This window comes from Eulemur rufifrons, chromosome 7 (assembly GCF_041146395.1).
Source record: "Eulemur rufifrons isolate Redbay chromosome 7, OSU_ERuf_1, whole genome shotgun sequence".
Lineage (NCBI taxonomy): Eukaryota > Metazoa > Chordata > Mammalia > Primates > Lemuridae > Eulemur > Eulemur rufifrons.
Window position 1 is genome coordinate 108,829,153 of NC_090989.1, and position 18,667 is coordinate 108,847,819.

Here is an 18,667-nt window from a genome sequence, read left to right on the forward strand (position 1 = left end):
GGACTACATTTTCTACATTTCAAAATTTACTTTTCAAACAAAAGCTGTGATTCAGAGCAATTGCTCTGAAGAAGAAAAGAAAGTGATTTCTCTTACACTTTGTCTCTTCTCTTGCTGTTAGAGGTTGTACTCACGCTCACTCAGCAGCAAGTGATTGCCTGTCCCTGCCCATCTTCCTCCTCTCATTTCCCCTATAGGTGTTTCTCTAGAGTTAAAAATTGCCTTTTCTCATTCTCTTTCCTAAGTGATATCAGCTGTATCAAACACGTGGCGACATCTACAGTATGTGTCAAGCACTGTGTTAGAGCCTCTACAGGGATTATTTCATTTTCCCCAAACCCTCTGAGTCTGAAGGTTTTGCTTCCTCATCAATCTTCTTGAATCTTACCCTCCACAGAAAGTAGCAGAAACAACAGAAACATGTATAGAGTTGAAAGAGAGTATTAGTGCTGACAAAGGTAATGTTAAGATATAGCATCAGAACATGGTGGGCCTAAAATTAACAAAGTAAAGGAAAGAAAATTGGAATCCACATGGAATGTACTGGTGTGAACCAGCCTGGAGTGTTTTTGTTGCAGTCATCATTTTGGATTTTTAACAAATTAGACTGATTCCCTTCAACTTTTTTCACTACCTCCACTGCTACCTGTCACTCTGATCTAAGCCACCATCATCACTTATTGATTATTTTAATAGATTCCCAAGGGTCTCCATTCTTCCTCCCTTGCACACTCCAGTTTATTTTCAGCACAGCTGCTAGAATGTCCTCATATCCTTCATTGACTTAACATCCACCATGGCTTTCCGTTTCACTCAGTAAAAGCTACAGTCTACTCAGTGGCCCTGTAACCTGGTCTTCCACTCCATCCAGACACACAGGCCCCTTGGGTGGTCTTCAAATACACCAAACAGTCCCCCTGGTTTGGGGCTTTTGGCTTCTGTTTCCCTTGCTGGGATTGCCTTTCTTCCATTTCTACCTCATCCCTTATACAGTCTTTGCCCAAATGTCACCCTCCCATCAAGCCCTACCCTGATCACCCTATAAAATATTGCCATTTGCTCCCTTGAGCCCCTGTCAACACACATTCAGAATTCTCAGTCCTCCTTTACACTGCTCTACTTTTTTCTTTAACCCATAGCTCTTACCACCTTTCAACGAACATGAAAGTTACTCAATATATTTACTGCCTATTTTCACAACACCGTGCAATATAAACTCTGAGAGCAAGAATTTTTAACTATTTTTTCCTATGATATTTACCAAGTGCCTAGAAATATGTCTGTCACAAAAAAGCACTCAATAAATATTTGTTGAATTAATGAAAGAATGAATGAATGATCTTACTATATTTCTTTTGGGGACTGTATCTGATGAATGCCTTTACAGAAGAAAGACATCTGCATGCAAAGCTTTAAGCATTCCTTTCTTATTTACCCCTAGGAGTTTTTGATGTGTTTTGTATGACGTCAGAGCACTATCTAGGAGGCATGAAACACCAATATCAAGTGAATCAGTGTTCGAAGACAAACCCTGATCAAACTCAATACCAGGAGGAAAAAACTATTTACATTGCAGCTGAGGAAATTGTATGGGATTATTCTCCTAGCAGAAAGTGGGAGAAAGAACTGCGCTGGTTACAAAGAGAGAAGTACGGTGATAGCTCGTGTCTCTAAATGGAAAGTGTTGGTTCTGAGTCTTCCTTCCTTTCCTCTCAGTCTCGTGGGACGTGGAATAGGATACATCCAATGATAAATTACCTCAAAACTTGTGTGTTCAATGTGTGTGTGAGTGCCTGTGCGTATGTGGTATTTATTTCTATTTGGTATGGAGTATATGTGATGGGTTTGCGGGTTTGGTGTGTTGTGTTTAGGATACTTTCAATTATAAATTGCTTCAAAATTTGTGTGTGTACATTTTCAATTGCAAAGGGCTTTATGTCTCTCTAAATATCTACATAACTTTGGTCCAGGATTTATTTCTTCTTCTTCTCCTTTCTTGTATTCTTCCTTCCTGTACGTGTGTTACTGTCTGATTTCGCCACAGGAATAGCAACACAACTTCAACTACATTCAACATTTGGAATTGGTCAGATGTTTTTCTTCTTCGTTTCTATCTCTATTTTTCTGGGAACTTCAAATTGAAGACATTAATTTTTCTCTTTTTGTAAAATTCTATTTATTTCTCTGGTTTTCTTTCTTACTGTTTATTCATTTATCAAACTAAAATTTTATCCTGAACTATGTCTTAAAATACAGAATGAATATCCAACTATCTTGCTAGAATTAATATATTTTTTAAAAAAGAAGATCTACTTTTCTGGGTAAAACAGCTTCTGGTATAAGAAGTTCTTCCATATGAATTCTTTGTCTAATTTAATGGTTAAATTAACTAACTTTGTGGTTTTTTGTTTTTGTTTTTATTTTCCTAAAGCAAAGCAAACATATATGTAGATAGAAATGGAACACATCTTGGGTCCAAATACAAAAAAGTTGTATACCGTCAATATGATGATAACACATTCACAACTAAAACAAAAAGAAATGAAGATGAAAAACATCTGGATATACTAGGTATTGATATACCATAAGATTAGTTTTTCGGTTTTTCTTCTTGTCCTCAGCTAGTACATATTGTTGTATATATGAAGGACATTGTCACCTTCCACCTTGACAGAGGAAAGTGCCTATAATTCTAATTTGTTTGCTGACAGGCATTTTTACTGGGGGAAAAATTGGTTGAGGTATTATTTTCTCCAAAATAGAGACTATAGAAAATTAATGTGCTCAGTTTCAGATTATCTGGCTTCTGGCCTTGAGAATCCAAGAATTCGAGATCCAGAACGGACTTCAGAAGTAGCATTTAAAGATAACTTCAATAAATTTAAAGCAAAGGTCAGGGAACATTAATACAACGAGGAGAGGAACTTTGTTTAAATTTAAGCATCTTCTCTCATCTTCCACCCACAAGTGAGGGAAGTTACAACCCTTTCTTTCACTCCTGATAGACAAATCAGCTAGGAAACCTGAGTCACACCCACGTACACACATGTGACATTTTCACATGCCCAACTCCTATTTGAGTACTGATCTCTATGTGTATACTAGAGGTCATTTTCTGGTGTGGGACCCCGAGAAGACGGATTTACATGTTAGAGGAGGAACTTTCACTCTTCTTGGCTCCTCGTCAGCCGCCAGAGCTTGTCCCTGTGTGAGCCCTGCAGGGAAGTCTGCGCTGTGCAGTCCCCGCTGCTTTTGAGTGGGGCCCTGTCTTTAGTAACCGCAGGGTGTTTGTTTTCTTAGGGCTGAATGCACTAAGATAAATAACACAACATGACCCTCTAGCGTCTATTATTATTTATGCAGAAAGGAAAACACTTTATGGAAAAGGAAAAACAAGTATATTGTTTGGGAAGGTGGAATTGTCATGGGAGGCAAAGCAGCCCTATCTTTCACTGGCGTCTGGCATCCCCCGGACATCTTCAGGGCTCTGATTTTAGTAATTATAGCACAGGTTTGAGGAGAGTTCTTGGGGCTTATTTCTCATCAATTCTATTTCAGAACTTTTAGGGACACCAATTTAACACATTGCCACACTAGAAAAAAATTTTTTCCCCTGGGGCCACGGTGTTTTATTAAAACAAAACAATCCCTTCTAATTTATTATTGTTTTCTGTGCATTGTGAGTTATATACAATGCAATCCACGTTTTTAGAATTAAATTGTCAATATTAATTGTAACAATAAGAACATCAACAAGTAAGATTTTCATAGACAAACTGCAGGGTTTTGTTTCATGAGGCCCTGAGCTCAAAACTAGCCTGTGTTAAATACAACACACATGGCACTCAATGTGTTAATCTGCTTCCAAACAGAAAGAAGATTTAAAATAAATTTTATACCTGCAGTTCTTGGCCTAGGATGGAAGGGAGGGAGAGTAAAATGAAGTGGTCTTCAGCCTGTGAGAGAGAAATTACCCTGGGTCCATAAAAGGCCTCGCAGCTCCTCACAATCCTCCACTAGGGCAAAGGGGCAAGAGAATAAATTGCTTAAAAGTCGAGGTTGCTCAAGAACAAAAACAAAAGGTTCCATTTTAAAATTGTTTAGTTTCCTAAGCATTAACTGATGCTCATTAAAGCACGTTTTCTAGAGAAGGAACTTATAAAAATTCTAGATGATTTAGGTTTTTCAGGAAAAAATCATGTTTCAAAAATCAGCAATGATCTACTTGTTAAATGTTTTTGTTATATTTGGTTGCATGTTATTAATAAGTAAAAGGATAAGAATAAGTCACTCTATAAATGCTTAAGAGGACAGAAGACTCATAGTTTAAAATAAATAACAATTACTAATACATTTTCCTCTTTATACTCCCTAGGTCCATTAATATTTCTCAACCCTGGTCAAAAACTTCGAATTATTTTTAAAAATAAAGCCTCAAGACTATATTCTATTCATGCTCATGGAGTGAAAACAAACAATTCCACTGTTGTTCCAACTCAGCCAGGTAACTACTTTGGGAGGGGAAAAAAAAAATCTCCAAAGCTTTTTTGCAGGTCTACGGGGCTTTTGTACTTTCTTAATTATAGGTGCAGTTCCAGATGAGAGAGACCAGTGGGCTCATGAGAAGGGGCCTGGAGAAAGCGTTTGGGATGGGGCTTCCTTTTGCAAGTTGGGGCACCACGGGTAGAACTGTGAAGTGAGCATTTGGTCTTCAGGGCCCACGTCGCTAGCGTATACAGTTTCTCCTCTAGGGTCATCCTCCCTGCTACCTCTGTACTATGTTCAGTCTCCTCCTCAACTCAAATGCTGCAGTGGGAGTTGAGTACAAGATACTCAAGGAGGGAGTAAGAGGAAGTGATGAACCCCACATGGTAACATTTCTACAGCATCACCACTCTACAGCATGCCATTCAGCATACTCGACTCAGAAGAAAATGAATACTTTTTAATAAAAACATGCAGTAAGCAGACTCTGAAATGAAGATTTATGTGCAAGTTGTACTCGTGGGATCAATGATTACGGAAGGAAAAAGAAGTAGGATTGGGCAGGGGGCATGGTTGAGTGGAGATGCAGCCCCTGCAGATGTTACAGCCAACTGTACGAGAAGTGCTGAAGATAGGGTGAGCCTCGGCTGTCCCGAGCTGGGCCCTTATGTCCCCACACCAGTCATGGGATGCAGGCTTGAGCGAGGTAGCTCTCGTTAGCCAGGGCTGTCTCTGAGTATGCTGACTCCTGCTGGAGCCACCCGTCCTCTGTTCTTGAAGAGTGACCCAAGAAGGGCATCGGAATGTCCACATAGTTGCCTACCAAGACAAGTAGCTCTGTAAATTAAGAGTATCAATGAGAGCCAAATTCAGAAAAGAAAGGTTTGTGAAACAGAAGGACTGGAGATAGACTTTGGTGGTGGGTGAAATATTCCTTCTTATTTTTGAAAACAGATAGTCCTATGATGATATCAACATGAATCTCTTATCAAGGGAGTTTGCAAGTCAGCCCTCTGTTCTGATTAGGTGGGAAAGAATCATGTTATATGCATTCCACAAACACTTCTGAGTACAGTATCTGCTATATGCCAGGCACTGTGCGGTGTGTTGAAAGGTGAGGGTTAGTACCAAGTAGATTGTTAAAGATTTGGAAGTAGGGGAGGCTGGGGTTGGTTAGTGGAGGAGAAAGACTATGTCACAGGAGCTTGGGAAAATTAACCCAAGCCTTGGGAAATGTAGGATTATTGGAGGGGAGGGGAACAAAAAAACTTTACTGGGGGAATATACAATTAAGATTCAATAGGACTAATGCAAACAGCCCTGGGGGCAGGGAGGAGATATATGTGATCCACAAATTGGAAGGTTCAGAGCTAGTATTCAAGGCTTTGTGACACTGACTAATTACCACATTGACTAAGATCACAAAGCGAAAGTCAAACTAGCAGTAAAAGCTAGGACTATGATGCGTAATATTTTTATAATTTTTTACTCATTATCTGGTTATCCATAGAGAAGTCTGATTTAAAAGGCTCTATTTAAATACACTTAATCTGCCTATTTTAGGAGAGATTCAAACATATATCTGGGAGATCCCTGAAAGAACTGGTCCTACCTCAAAAAACTTTGAGTGCATACCTTGGTTTTACTATTCGACTGTGTCTGTGGTTAAGGTAAATCAAATCAAAGTTTTTATGCTATCTCCTCCTAGAAATTATAATGAAAAGAAGAAGGTGTTTACCATTGTTTTTAAAAAATCTTAGTTCTATGTAAACTTTCTATTAAGTAAACTAAATACTGCTCAGCTTTTATTCCTACATAGGCTTGCATTTTTCAAGAGCAAAATAAATTATCGCATTATGATTACTTGGGTTTATGATACTTTTTAAAATCTCACTGTAAGTTGAGGAAATATATCTAATTGTACAATAATGTACTACTATACTTTTTCCATTGAATGGGATTTGGATTACAGAAAACGAGGTACTGTAGAGAGTTTAAAAATTCTATAAATAATGAGAAATAAATCTATACATACTATGTAGAAATATAGATATGTATATTTAAAAGTCTCAATTCTGGAATTCAAGTTTATTTGCATTCAAAACAAAAAACAAAAAACAACAGAGCAAATGCTCTTTTTGAACTCTTATTTATCTTGGCCCACCCTGCTTGGAATAAGAATCTACACAGAGATTTAATCCAAAACCAAAACGAAGATAAACAAACCAAGACTCTCAACTAAAAGCTGCAGCAGGGGCAAAGCTGTAACGGTAAAGGGACCGAGTCCTTTCCACCTCCCTGCCAGCCAGCTCCAATGCCAGGGAATTCTAATTAAAACCAAAGTTTTGTTTTTTAATTAAAATTTCAAAACTAGAGCTAAATCCACTGAAGAATGTATCCAGAACCCCTTTGTGAAGTTTGTTGTTCTCTTTAGACTTCAGCTCTAATGAACCAAGTTACAATTTTTCTTCAATCAAGGATTGAGCATGTCAAACATTTTGTTCCTCACTCTCAGACTTAAAATACTAATAATTAGAAACTTGGGATCTGACCTCACTTAAACCAAAACTTGGTTCTGCTTCTTTTATTGTTTGGGGGAATATTTGGGTTGTGGGCACAGTTAATAATCTTGCTTTGCCTCTTCAGGATCTTAACAGCGGACTAGCAGGCCCTTTGATCGTATGTCGCAAAAACGCCAAATCCGACCTAGTACACCGTGTTCTCCACTTCATGATTTTTGATGAGAACAAATCTTGGTACTTAAAAGAAAACATCCATACCTATTCTTCAGAGCCGAGTAACATAAATAGAAATGATAATGATTTTGTCTTCAGCAACCTAATGCACGGTAATGTCCACTAACCGACTCACAAAATGTAGCCCACAAGTTGTTCCACACAAACAGAATATATCAAGGTTCATATTTTCCAAGTGTGGCACAGTTTATGCCATGATCACATAGAGCATAGCGCAGATCATATAGACTAGGGATTGGTAATTTTTTTTGTAAAGGGCCAGATACTAAAGAATTTAGACTTGCAGTCCTGTGTGATCTCTGTCGTAAGCCATACTCCTCTCTGCCACGGTAAAGCAGAAGCAGTCACAGACAATAGCACAACACATGGAAGCTGCTTAGAGCCAATACGACTTCACTTATGGACACTGAAATTTGTATTTCCCATAATTTTCACATGTCAAGAAATAATATTCTTTAACATTTTTCCCCAATTATTTAAAAATTTTAAAACAATTCTTAGCTCATGGGCCACAGAAAAATAGGCAGTGGACTGGATCTTGCCCACAGGCCATAGGCCACTGACTATGCAGCACAGCAAATTTTCATGCTTTCTAGAGCCACGTGGGCAATGGAAAACCAGGAACATCAACTATCATTTCTGGAGGGCATTACTGCACACTTTTCTGAGGATTTACCTGAATCAACACTGGGAGAGGTGGGGCTTGAGACAAACCAGAGAGAACATGGCCCCACCCACCTTCCCCATCGCATTACCTGCACAGGCAGAACTTCTGAAACTCCATGCTCATCATCCAAAATTCTTTTAGAGGTTGATTGTAACTAGGCACATCAGATGACCTTCCCCCCAATCTAGAATCACAATCATAAGATAATTATCCAGAGAAAAAGCACATAAACAATCTCACTTAATCACCTTCACACCTAGTCAAATTTTTGGTCCCAATCCTCTCAGCTGAGGAAGCTCAGGGATACGACTGGGTAAGGATCCTTAACTAAGGCAAATTCAAATATGATAATTTTCAACTTCTTAGGTTTTTTTTTCTATTATAAAAATATATGTAAATTTAAAATTAATTCAAAGGCTATATCCATTCTACCCACAGTTTTTTAATAAGCACCATAGGAGGGCAGAAACACCTCACTGGGCCCTAAAGAGATACAAAGGCCCCATAAGATGGGGCATCTTCCAAGTTATTTACAGCCAAAGTGGCGGCAGACCTGTGCATTGCTGTTAATACAGTTCAAGGAAGATTGGGGGCATGCTGTAACAGAAATTTAAGCACAGGGATGAGTTTTAAATTCTGATTTGGAATGTTTGAAAAGGTTTCACGATGGAGAGGAGATATTTGAGTTGAGTATTTCAAGATGTATAGAAGTCTGTCCCACAGAAAAGGAGGGAAATGACATTCCAGGTAGATGGAAGGATGTGAGCTAAGTCTCACAGCACTTGGGCACTTGGGAAGAAAGAGCCAACAGCATTGTGGAAGCCCTCTCATACCCTGTTAAGAACTCAGACTTGATGTAAACCAGCTTTCTCAACCTCCTGCCATTTCGGATTGGATAACTCTTTGTTAGGGAGCTGTCTGTGTATTGCAGATGTTTAGCCACATTTATACCCTCTACCTACTAGATGCCAGTAGCACCTCCTCACAAGTTATGACAGCCAAAAATATCTTTAGGCATTGCCAAATGTCCCCAGGGGGACAAAATCACCTCCTGTGGAGAACCACTGTGCTAAAAGCACCAAGTACACTGAGCTGGGGCATCACGGGGATAAATGTGTATTTTAGGAGCAACATTGGCCTAGGCACTTGTACTCCAGGTGTGGTCCATGAATTGGCAGCATCAGCATCACTTGGGGGCTTTTTAGAAATGCAGAATTTCAGGCTCCACAGATCTACTGAATCAGAATCAGAATTTTAACAAGATCTCCAGGCCATATGCACATTTGAGAAGCAATAGTCTAGAGCCGTGTCTCCTAGTTTTTTCCATTATATCCTTTCATCAGCTAAAAGTATCAGAGTCCAACCGCCATAGATATATAGTTGTGTATTATATACTTGCACCACTGCACCAATGCATTCTACACATCTTTAAGGATGCACACAAAATAGAAAAGTATAAAAAGGAGGTGTACGTGTGTGTATGTATATATATGATTTAAATCTTAATATTTTATTCCTATTACCCTTTGGAGACCACATCTATATAGGATTAGAGGGGGTCTGGACCTCAGGCAAATGGCCATGCTAGATGTTCAAGTGACAGGTCGAAAAGGTCTGACTTAGGGAAACTAAATGGGAACACATGCTCCTAATATTCTAAGACTCTTGTGATAAATTTAAATATATGATACTTTAAATATATAGACATATTTAAGTATCCACCAATTTAAGTATCCTTAGTTGTGAAATAGTCAAGTCTAACTCAATTATATTAATGCTAAATCAATGCCTCATTTCATCAGGCAAGAAAAGCTCTCTAGAATTAGATACATTCATGACTGGATGGCTTGGTCATGTTTAACAGTTTCCTCAGGCTGGCTTTAAAATACTCACAGCCTCTGAAAACATCTATGATACTTTCTATAAATTGTTAAAAGACACACACACACACACACACACACATTATTCTCAATCCTTATTGAATATAATAAACTGTACCTCTCCCCTCCCTTCACAGCAATTAATGGAAGACTATTTGGAAATAACCAAGGCCTGACACTGCACGTTGGGGATGAGGTGAATTGGTATCTGATTGGCATGGGGGGCGAATTGGACCTGCACACGGTTCACTTTCACGGCCACAGCTTTGAATTCATGGTAAGAGCGTTTGAAAGCTCCATTTAGTTACTGTGGTACCTTATAAACCAGTTATTGGAGTAGCATGGCAAGATAACAGGACTGGAAAGGAAATTGTCAAGCCAGAAGGTCAATACATGCAATCTATAAAATATCAGGTGCAAGTAAATAACTATACATTCAGCTCCTTATAGCCCTTGATAAATGCAGGTGGAAGAATGAAGTGCATTTCTCACTCTAATCTGTTGTTGCTCAATAGGTAAATAAGGCTTTTGTAATCATCTCTAGTTCCACCCTTCTGTCTCAACTTGTTTAAAAATTTCAAACAGTTTAGTAACATAAAGAAAAATATGCTGAATGCTCATATGTATTTTGCCATGTTTTCTTTCTCTCCTATATTTTTTTCTGAACCCAATTAAAAGTAAATTACAAACATCATGACTTTTTCCCCCTAAATATTGAAGCATTCTGAGAACAAGGACAATCTCTGCCCCAAATGCAATAACATTATCACACCCCCAAAATTAATGTTAATTCAATAGTATCATCTAATATACAGTCCATTCAATATCACAAGTTGCTCTTTATAACTTTTGTAAATGCAGGATCTAATTAAGATTCATAGATAGGGTTTGGTTGCCAATGTCATAGCTTTCCCAAAATCTGAAGAGACCCCCTACCTTTTTTAAAAATTACTCCCTTATTACATGTCATTTTTGAAGGGTCTAGGCCAGTTGTTTTATAGAATGTTCCTATTCTGTATTGGTCTGGTAGTTTCCTCATGATTGGATCCATGTTAAACAAATTTGGCAAGATCACCATATAGGTGATGTGTACTGCCAATACATCACATCAAGAGGCAAATGATGGCAATAAGTCCTAATATTGGTGAGGCTAGGTTTGATAACTTGATGAAAGTGATTATGAGAATATAGGAATAAAAAAACCAAACCGGAATGCTTTTCCCATTTTCTCACTCACAACCATCAACACAGAAGACTTCTTTGATCCCTGGTCACCAAGAAATGTGTGGGGATTTCTCTCCATTAGCAACCAATTAATCACTTCTGCAGAAGACACCAGCTGGGTGTCCTCCAATTCAATTTCCACACTATCTACGTGGATCCCACAGGCTGGGGGCTCAGTCCCACAAGACTGCCCCCTACTTGCAATGCCAGTCACAAGCTCCAGGTTGTTTTACCTGTGCTTCTGACCAGCTGGCTGTAAATTGGGGTTCCCATGACCCCCTCCTTGGGTTCAATTGATTTGCTAGAGTGGCAGAAAACTCAAGGAAACGCTTACATTTACGGGTATATTATGAAGGATTTTACAAAGGATACCAGTGAACACCAGATGAAGAGACACATAGGGCGTTTGCATTTTTAGTCAGTCTCTGTATCTTCCGTCGGAATTGTTTTCTCTCACCCCACCAGTCATACTTCTTTACATTTGTTTTTCATGACCACTTTTGGCTCATCATTTCTGTGATTTAAGTATTTAAAATTTTTTTCTTCCACTTTCAATTTCCAAGTTAATAATGCTTATTGAGTTAAAGAGCATTTTCCTTATTTCTTTATCCTAATCCCTTGCATAAACATTAGTGTTTGATTTCTGATCAATTATATTCTTTGCATTTCACACTTCAGACATTTAACCCAACCTCTTGGCATCAGTACAGTCCTTCTTTGCATTGACTAAAGTTTCACATTAGGCTTTCTTGAATCCCAGATGTATTATGTTCATAGCTTCTTTAATGCACAGTGTCTACTGTAGAAGTAAATTAAATGAGCTTGCATGACTTGGTTTGCACAAAGCTTTATTTGTATGCTGCTTTTTTTTCCCCTCACCCTCTAATGAACAAATTTGTTCTTCTTAAGCTTTGTTTTTTGGCATAAAAAACTCTTTTTATTATGGAAGATTTTATATAATAGACAGAATAATATAACAAACTCCCCCCACCCATGACCCAGCTACAACCACCATAACCCCAGTATACTTCCATCTATGCTCCCCATATTTTTTAAGGAAAAGCCTATATATTAGGATTGTTATTAAGTTCATAACTAGTTAGGTTACTTTAAAATTGGGGCAAAAGAGATATTTAAAATCTAGTTATAGTGTTTTACAGTCTCTCTGACATTGTCAAACATAATAGATAGTTCAGCTTAGCAAATACCTCTAATATGCCTAGAACCATGCTAAGGGTTGGGTGGAGCTGAAGAAGAGAACAAAGACTCATCTTTCAGGGGTGATTGTAGGGAAATGAAATAAAGAGTGAATAAGATAAAGAACTTTCCTACAAGCAGGAAGTGGTGGAAGTTGGATTTAAATCCTGGCTCTCACTCCAGAGTCCAAACTCTACTGCTTCACAAAACAGCCTCCCTTTAGTATGACCTCATTTATAGCATGGAGCCTAGTTTACCAGCTCTCAGCTCTAGCCACTCACTCTAAACGCCTTGCAGGTGATCTCATCTAGTCTCCCCACGCTGAGGCAGAAATTAGTCACTGCAGCATGGATGCAGCCACTGGGCTTTACTCCCTGCAACTCCTGGGGTCAGCAGAGCAGCCCTTTGTGGTTACTGACCTGGTCCTGGGACAAGCCAGTCTGTCACAGCTTGTTCCCTAAAGCTATGGTCTCCTTAGATGCCAGGGCTCCGGGTATATTTTGCACATTTACTGGTGCTTTGGATATTGTCAATGTGTAGTTAAATTTTTTCACATTGTTTTCTACATTTTCTGACATTTAAGGAACGTATCCTGTGTCACCTGTATTATTTCATCTTAGATGCAAAATTAATCTTCCTAAATAACGATGGCTTGAGCTCCCACTCTGCATCCATAGAAAACAGCTCAGCCCTTCCTCCTATTGCCTTCCAATATCTTCAGGGAGTCTTGAGAGCCTAAACTTCTTCTAGTCATCCCAGCTCTAATTTCCTGCTTCTGCTCATCTCCCTGTCTCTCACCTCCTGTGGCTAGTGTTTTTCCATCTCTCTCTGCAATTCCAAAAACAGAACACACCCCATTTCCTTTGATACTCTTGAGCAACCACAAAATCAAGGCCATTCTGAGTCACAGACTTTTAGTGAAAGTTCGGAGGTAAATAAGGACTTTTTTCAATACTGCATAATGAAAGCACTTACCATTTGGCATTAATGCTGGATCCCCAGTTACCCTTTCACCTTGCATCACTGAGAGCCTCTGGCCTCTACTTTTTACTCTCACCCTCAGGACTCATTTCTCCATATTCTTCCTTTCCAGACTCTTTGGACATCTCTTCTCTCCTCAAATTATTCTGAACCCTTGAGCTTTAGTCCCCAACCCACCCCAACCCCCGTCCTTCAAATACCTCCCATTTTATTTTGTCAAGCAATTCATCTCCCTCTTACTTTCCTTCTAATCCATCCAGACCAGGGCCTGAGACTTCATCTCTCAAACTCAAAGTAGCCTACAGAGGTAGTTTCCTAAACACTGGGTTCTCTGCTTAGGAGAGAAATTAGCTATTAAGTGCCCTCAGCCCTCAGCCCTCAGCCCCAGAAGGCAGACTTGACTGCAGGCGCCAGGGAAGCTCCTCCTCCCCTTCCCCTCCCTCTCCTCCTCTCTTCCCTGTAATCCTGAGTTTTCCTGGTTAGCTGCATCTCAAGAAATGATCATCCTTCACATCAACAGCACCCCTAGTTAGAAATATTTCTGTTAGAACCTTTGGAATTTGTGAGACTATAGGTCCCCTGAAATCTAGAGCACTCTGCTGTATGAGATGCTGGCAAGATGTCTAACAGGAATACTGGCCAGAGGTTCCCTTGTAGAGTGAAACATTTTCTTTGCGTCCTAACATTGGAATGTTCCGAGACTTACTTCTTCTCCAAACTCTCAATTGTACTCAGAGGAGAGAAAAAAATAACCTCAGTGACTGGATCTGTGCAATGGCACCTGATGCTTTCTATCACCTAACAAAGTATATTAGAATTGGGGAGTTATAGCATATGGTAAGATGGGTGAATGACTGATATTTTTTATAAGCCATTTCATGGTACTCTATCTCCTTGCTAAGGATCAGGGACTGTATCGATCTGATGTTTATGACCTTCCTCCTGGGGTCTATCGAACTGTAAAAATGTATCCAAGAGATGTTGGAACCTGGTTATTTCATTGCCATGTTGGTGAGCACATTGATGCTGGAATGGAAAGCACTTACACTGTACTTGAAAGAAAAAGTAAGTAAGAACTGTTAGTCAAATTAATTAGAAGTGATCATATTTAAATAAATACAGCATATATATAAAGATATTTGATCCACTGTACATTTACATAATGTGACGGACCACTCATTCATTCAAAGATTACTGCTTTGAGATGACCAAGATACTCTAGTTTTATTTTCTTTGTACAAATTAGGTAACTGTTTATGATCTGATAAAAGTTACTCTGGAGTTAAATGCATATATGCATAAGAGGTTTAAATAGACAATTCATAGAGGAAATACAAATGTCGTTTGAAAATATAAAAATGTCCAACCTTGCTAATTATCAAGTCACTTAAAAACCACATGTAAACAACAATAAGATACCTTTTTGAGTATATTTTGGCAAGTATTTCTTTTATTAATGATAGTATCAATAACAGTGTGGTGAGATTGGGTGCATTGCACATCCTTTGGCGGGAGTATAAACTGGTTGCACAGATCTTGAAAGGATTTAAATAATGATCCTAATATTTTTGACTCAGTAACTCCATCTGGCAGCTGAACTTAGAAAATTACCAACAATGCAGGAAAAGATTATCACCACATTATTTTATGCTAATGGAAAACTGAAAACAAGCAAATGATTTTCTATAAATTTTGCTACATTTATCATCTAAAGTATTATCCAACATTAAAAATCATACCTTAAAATTTTTAATGGGAAAATGCTTATAATACAATTTTTTTTTTTCTTGAGACAGAGTCTCACTCTGTTGTCCAGGCTAGAGTGCTATGGCGTCAGCCTAGCTCACAGCAACTTCAGACTCCTGGCCTCAAGAGATCCTTCTGCCTCAGCCTCCCAAGTAGCTGGGACTACAGGCATGCGCCACCATGCCCGGCTGATTTTTTCTATATATTTTTAGTTGTCCAGCTAATTTCTTTCTATTTTCAGTAGAGACAGGGTCTTGCTCTTGCTCAGGCTGGTCTTGAACTCCTGACCTCAAGCGATCCTCCCACCTTGGCCTCTCAGAGTGCTAGGATTACAGGTGTGAGCCACCGCGCCCGGCCTATAATACCATATTGAGTGATTAAAAAAAGCAGCCTACAAAATACTATAGTATCTGAAACATATATATGGACTGAATAGAAATTTACTGAAATATTAATGGTGACTTTCTCTAGGCAGTGAAATTACGAGTGAGGTTTATTTTATTTTTATGGTTTTCTGTGTCTTCCAAGGTTTCTGTCAAGTTTAAATTTCTTATAAAATTAGGGAAACTATTGAACATATGTATCATACACTATTTAAAATATGCTATGCAGTTATCGAGTTATGTAGGTATTTTCTCTGTGGGACTCTTTGCGGGGCTGATGGAATGAAGCGACTGAAACAGAGTGGACAGTCAATGTGAACAGTTCCTCAGAATCTTCTCTGGAGATAAGAACTTTTTGCTCATAAAATCACAAACTGATTAGCCCCAAATATGATTTTTACCCATAACATCCTATTAATACCAATAATAATATCATTATTAATACAGTTATAATAATCATTGCTCTTATTCCTATCATTCATTGTTCATGCACATTCCTAGTAAAAAAGATTTTGGTGTGCTTTCTAGGAAATGGATTCCCCACATATAACATTGTTTCTTTGGGAAGCTACATCCAGCTTTTCAAATAATATAAAGCTAAACAGGTCATCTGTTGTCCCCATAAAAGGGTGAAAGTGATGTTGCTATTAACTTAATATGTAAACTTTTTGTGCCAAAAGTGATGGTAGTCATTTTAAGGATGTTCTTAAGACATATAAATTTTGTACTTATTTCTTAAATGTATGTAATCATTTTAGTTTCGTATTCTAACTTAGAACTGCATGCTATTATATAATATCAAATTAACTTTTGAAACTTTCTTTTCTACAGAATAAATATCTCCCTTATATGAACACTGACAAACCCACAAGCAGGGATAAAGCTACCAAAGAAAGAGAACTCCAGGAATGAAGGAGGCTGGGAGGGATCAGCTAAAGACTTCTACAACAATGTACCAGGAAAACTAATTTGAAATAAAAGTTTTCCTAGTAAGTTTTGTGTGTGAGCTGCTTCCTAGTTATGTCTGTATTGTCTCTGTAGTGGTATAACAAGGCTTTAACAAATGCAGTGGGGTCAGGCAAGAGGGACAAAGAGAGCAAGAGCAAATAGAAGTCTTGCCCAATTAGAAAAAAAAAAATCAAGAGTACACAATCCAAGACTTTACCCTAAGCTGCAACATTTGTAAACATTTAAAAAACAAATTTCTGATAGCATGGGTAAACATTTAAATTCATCTTTGAAATGTAAATCCATAATTATACTGTGTTTTCGGATTGGCAGACTGCAGGTGACAGAATTGCCCGTTTTCCAGAACCAAAAATAGGAACTCATGCTCTGACCTTGTATCTGGCAATACTAACAGTTACAATGTGTTCTAAGTAACAGAAAACCCAGCTAAGAGAGAATTATCAATGCTATTTGTCTCACATAACAAGAAAAGTTTGGAGGTAGGTGGCTGCCAGGGTTGGTTCAACAACTTGATGATATGAGGACCAATGTCTCTAATTCCTTTGGCCTTTCCCTCATGACTGTTGCCTCATGGTCACAAGATGGTTGCTGCAGCTCCAAATATTACATCAATATTGAAGGCAGAGAAGATTGAAAAAGGAGTAAAAAGTCTTCTGAGGACCCCTCAACCAATTTCTGCCTATGTCTCATTTGTCAAAACCATGTTATCTGGCTACTCCTAACTGCAAGGGAGACTGGGGGAAAAAAAAAAAAACAAAAAACCTTTTCTATCCTCTATAGTGGAAGTAACAAGGGAGAAGGGGTCAGAAATGTCTTGTGGGTTGGCTAACAAGCAGCCTCTGCTGTAGACAATAAGAATATTTGAAAGCAGGGATTGGTAAAATAAAAGGGTTCAACATGAGAATTGGAACCAAAGTTAGACTTTTCATTCTTTTTACTTTCTAACTTTTTAGCTGTGTAAGTAATACATGAATACCTAGAGTATTGTTAAGCAAATTCCTGATATCATATTATTTCACCCCAAAATACTCCAATATGTGTCTCCAGCAGAAAACCTTTAAAATTAATATAATAATAATAATACTATCATAACACTGGACAAAATTACCCATAATATTTCATCCTTTGATATTGAAACTAATAAGAACCTATAAAACATGGTTGCAACTAGCCCCTCCATAAAAACATCCATGGATGTTTTTTTAAAGGTGTTGTTTATAAAACAAGAATGTTCTTTCAGAAACCGCAAGGTGTTGTCCAAATCTCACCAAGAATAATGTTTAACTCATTAACTCATTTATTTTTTAAGAACGCAGTTCCAAACTTCTACTTAACAGATGTGTGAAGTGCAGTTTGGTAAATGGAGTTGAATGGAAAGGTAGTGTATTAGTCCATTTTGCATTGCTATAAAGGAAATACCTGAGACTGGGTAATTTATAAAGAAAAGAGGTTATTTGGCTGTACAAGAAGCATGGCTCCAGCATCTGCTTCTAGTGAGGGCTTCAGGGAACTTCCAGTCAAGGTGGAAGGCCAAGGAGAAGCAGGTGTGTCACATGGCAAGAGAAGGAGCAAGAGAGGCAGGAGATGGTGCCAGGCTTCGGGCTCTTTTAAATAACCAGCTCTCCATGAACTAATAAAGCGAGAACTAGACTCATTATCACGGGGAGGGCACCAAGCCATTCATGAGGGATCTGCCCTCCGTGACCCAAAGGCTTCCCATCAGGCCCCACCTCCAACACGTGGGATCCAATTGCTACTTGGGATTTGGAGGGGCCCCGCATCCAAACCATACTGGGGGGTACTCTGCGTGCATTCTCTACAGGGGAAAGACTCGGTGGGATGTGTCGCCTGCACAACTGCTGGAAGGTGCTTAGTTTAAGGATGAGCACCCAGTATTAAAATGGAAATAACATTAGTAAAAAAAATTAAAGAAGAAAGCAGAAGGAATATGCGTTAAGAATATCTACTCTTTTGCTCATACTCTATACTTACCAAGAAAACTGTTCTGTAATATGATTTTCTAAACAAATATGACTTTATAAACAAGGAGGCAGTGCCTCTAAATTTTAAAAAGATCAATAATATGAATTATACTCATCTTCCTTTACTTTTAAATTAATAAATTATCACGTTGATTTATCCTTTAAGCTCTTTACACTCTATCAGTCCCTCTAAACCTAGTCATCTTTAAGTAAACTGACAAAATGAGGGTTCTGAATCTGCCAAATGACAACCAGACCCTGGACAAAATCCCTCCAAAGTGCAGAGAGACTAGGAAGCTCAGCCTGGAGCTACATCTGGTGCTCTCCCACGTGGCCCTGCATGGCATGTCAGGCCTCTCATTTCTAGGGGAACTGTGAGTAGCATTAAGCTCTTCTT

The 18,667-nt window shown here is 38.5% G+C and overlaps 1 protein-coding gene across 1 annotated transcript in view; it reads left to right on the forward strand.

Moving 5' to 3' along the window:
* The window catches only part of CP (ceruloplasmin), a 36,583-nt gene extending 19,972 nt beyond the window's left edge, over positions 1–16,611 (forward strand). The window contains exons 12-19 of the mRNA XM_069472008.1: positions 1,442–1,649; positions 2,432–2,571; positions 4,376–4,504; positions 6,049–6,155; positions 7,132–7,333; positions 9,926–10,065; positions 14,093–14,255; positions 16,601–16,611. Of these exons, the coding sequence (XP_069328109.1) occupies positions 1,442–1,649; positions 2,432–2,571; positions 4,376–4,504; positions 6,049–6,155; positions 7,132–7,333; positions 9,926–10,065; positions 14,093–14,255; positions 16,601–16,611 (1,100 nt within the window). The remainder of the gene's footprint in view (positions 1–1,441; positions 1,650–2,431; positions 2,572–4,375; positions 4,505–6,048; positions 6,156–7,131; positions 7,334–9,925; positions 10,066–14,092; positions 14,256–16,600) is intronic.
* Positions 16,612–18,667: the final 2,056 nt, after the last annotated feature.